Below are 1,992 nucleotides of genomic sequence, written 5' to 3'. Positions count from 1 at the left end.
AGGTTCTGGGTTGAATTTGAGTTGTTAGAATATCATACACAGGTTCTGGGTTGAATTTGAGTTGTTAGAATATCTCGCACGGGTCCTGGGTTGAATTTGAGTTGGTAGAATATCACACACGGGTCCTGTCCTGGCTAATAACAAGTTAGTTTTATTATTGTTTGTCAAATATTATAGAAATGTTTCATTTATTTTATTATAACCTAACAGTATTCCAGATTTTTGTGGCCTAATTATTAACACGTTTCTTTCAGCTTGGGAAGCAACAACAGTATGAACGGGGACAATATTTAAGAAAATATTACAAAGATTTCCTGACAGATAATCCAAGAGAGGTGGGTGTTAAGATTTTGAGTAACGGAAAGCTTTTATAACTTTCCTGATTTAAATTTGGGTATATTATGTACGTAAGTAACTATAACACGGAATGTTCCTGATTTAGATTTGGGTATATTATGTACGTAAGTAACTATAACACGGAATGTTCCTGATTTAGATTTGGGTATATTATGTACATAAGTAACTATAACACGGAATGTTCCTGATTTAGATTTGGGTATATTATGTACGCAAGTAACTATAACACGGAATGTTCCCGATTTAGATTTGGGTATATTATGTACGTAAGTAACTATAACACGGAATGTTCCCGATTTAGATTTGGGTATATTATGTACGTAAGTAACTATAACACGGAATGTTCCCGATTTAGATTTGGGTATATTATGTACGTAAGTAACTATAACACGGAATGTTCCTGATTTAGATTTGGGTATATTATGTACGTAAGTAACTATAACACAGAATGTTCCTGATTTAGGTTTGGGTATATTATGTACGTAAGTAACTATAACACAAAATGTTCCTTCCAGAGTTTGTATTTAGTCCTTCCTGGAGAATATTAATCAGTGACTTTCAATCTATAGTATTGGTAAGAGAAAAGATGAATGTGAATAAAAAACTAACTCAAGTGTTAAGGTTAGCAACTGGTTTGTTGTAAAATAGTTATGTTTCAAGCGTTAACATGACATGTTTTTGATATGATGACGATAAATTCTTGTCTTAAAATATTACCTTACAATATCACTGTTTACTTTCATGACACCCTTAGTGTTTTGAGTGTATGAAGTGTACGTCTTTGATTTTTTGACATAATAGGTAAAACAATCGAAAACATTCACATAGAATTCTCTCACACACTAGCTTTGCACTGTCTGTCTTGCATCAGGACCTGTATCTTAGTTGTATTAACCTAACGATGGTTTTAAAATCGCATCAGGACCTGTATCTTAGTTGTATTAACCTAACGATGGTTTTAAAATCTCTTGAAGCATCACAAAAAGCAATGTTTTTAAATTTCAAAATATTTTGTGGTGTCCAACTTAACTTGATCATTTTGAAACTGACTGCTCTTCCTTTCAAATGAGATACTGAAATGATAGTGTAAAGATATTTTTTGGGGTCATATATATATGGCTGATATAACTAGAAGTTGTGAGAGGTATATACTAGGCATGTATCTTGTTATGTTGTGCACGCGTGAAACTCTTCCTTGTAAACGGCATTGTTTTATTCATACAAGCCTACTGTAACATCTCACTTCAATTATCATATTGACAAAAGTCTTTTACGAATGTTTATTGTAAGCCTAACATTATTTTATCTGTTACTCTCCATTTTCGTTACATCTTTATTAAGTTCATCTTTCTGGTTCATTGTTTCTCTATTGATCATTCTTGTTTAATGTTTCTCTCTCTCTCTGTGTTGATCATTCTAGTTTGTCTCTGTGTTGATCATTCTAGTTTGTCTCTGTGTTGATCATTCTAGTTTGTCTCTCTCTGTGTTGATCATTCTAGTTTGTCTCTGTGTGTTGATCATTCTAGTCTGTCTCTCTCTGTGTTGATCATTCTAGTTTGTCTCTGTGTTGATCATTCTAGTTTGTCTCTGTGTGTTGATCATTCTAGTCTGTCTCTCTCTGTGTTGATCATTCTA

General features: G+C 32.9%; 1 protein-coding gene across 1 annotated transcript in view; it reads left to right on the top strand.

Annotated features, from left to right (window-relative positions):
- The window catches only part of LOC106476551 (prostatic acid phosphatase-like), a gene marked incomplete at its 3' end in the record, with an annotated part of 9,437 nt that extends 9,102 nt beyond the window's left edge, over nt 1-335 (top strand). The window contains exon 3 of the mRNA XM_013937200.2: nt 255-335. Coding sequence (XP_013792654.1) covers nt 255-335 — 81 coding nt within the window. The remainder of the gene's footprint in view (nt 1-254) is intronic.
- Between the last annotated feature and the right edge of the window lie 1,657 nt (nt 336-1,992).

The sequence above is a fragment of the Limulus polyphemus genome, unplaced genomic scaffold (assembly GCF_000517525.1).
Source record: "Limulus polyphemus unplaced genomic scaffold, Limulus_polyphemus-2.1.2 Scaffold10856, whole genome shotgun sequence".
Classification (NCBI taxonomy): domain Eukaryota; kingdom Metazoa; phylum Arthropoda; class Merostomata; order Xiphosura; family Limulidae; genus Limulus; species Limulus polyphemus.
This window is presented reverse-complemented; position numbering and strand designations above follow the sequence as displayed.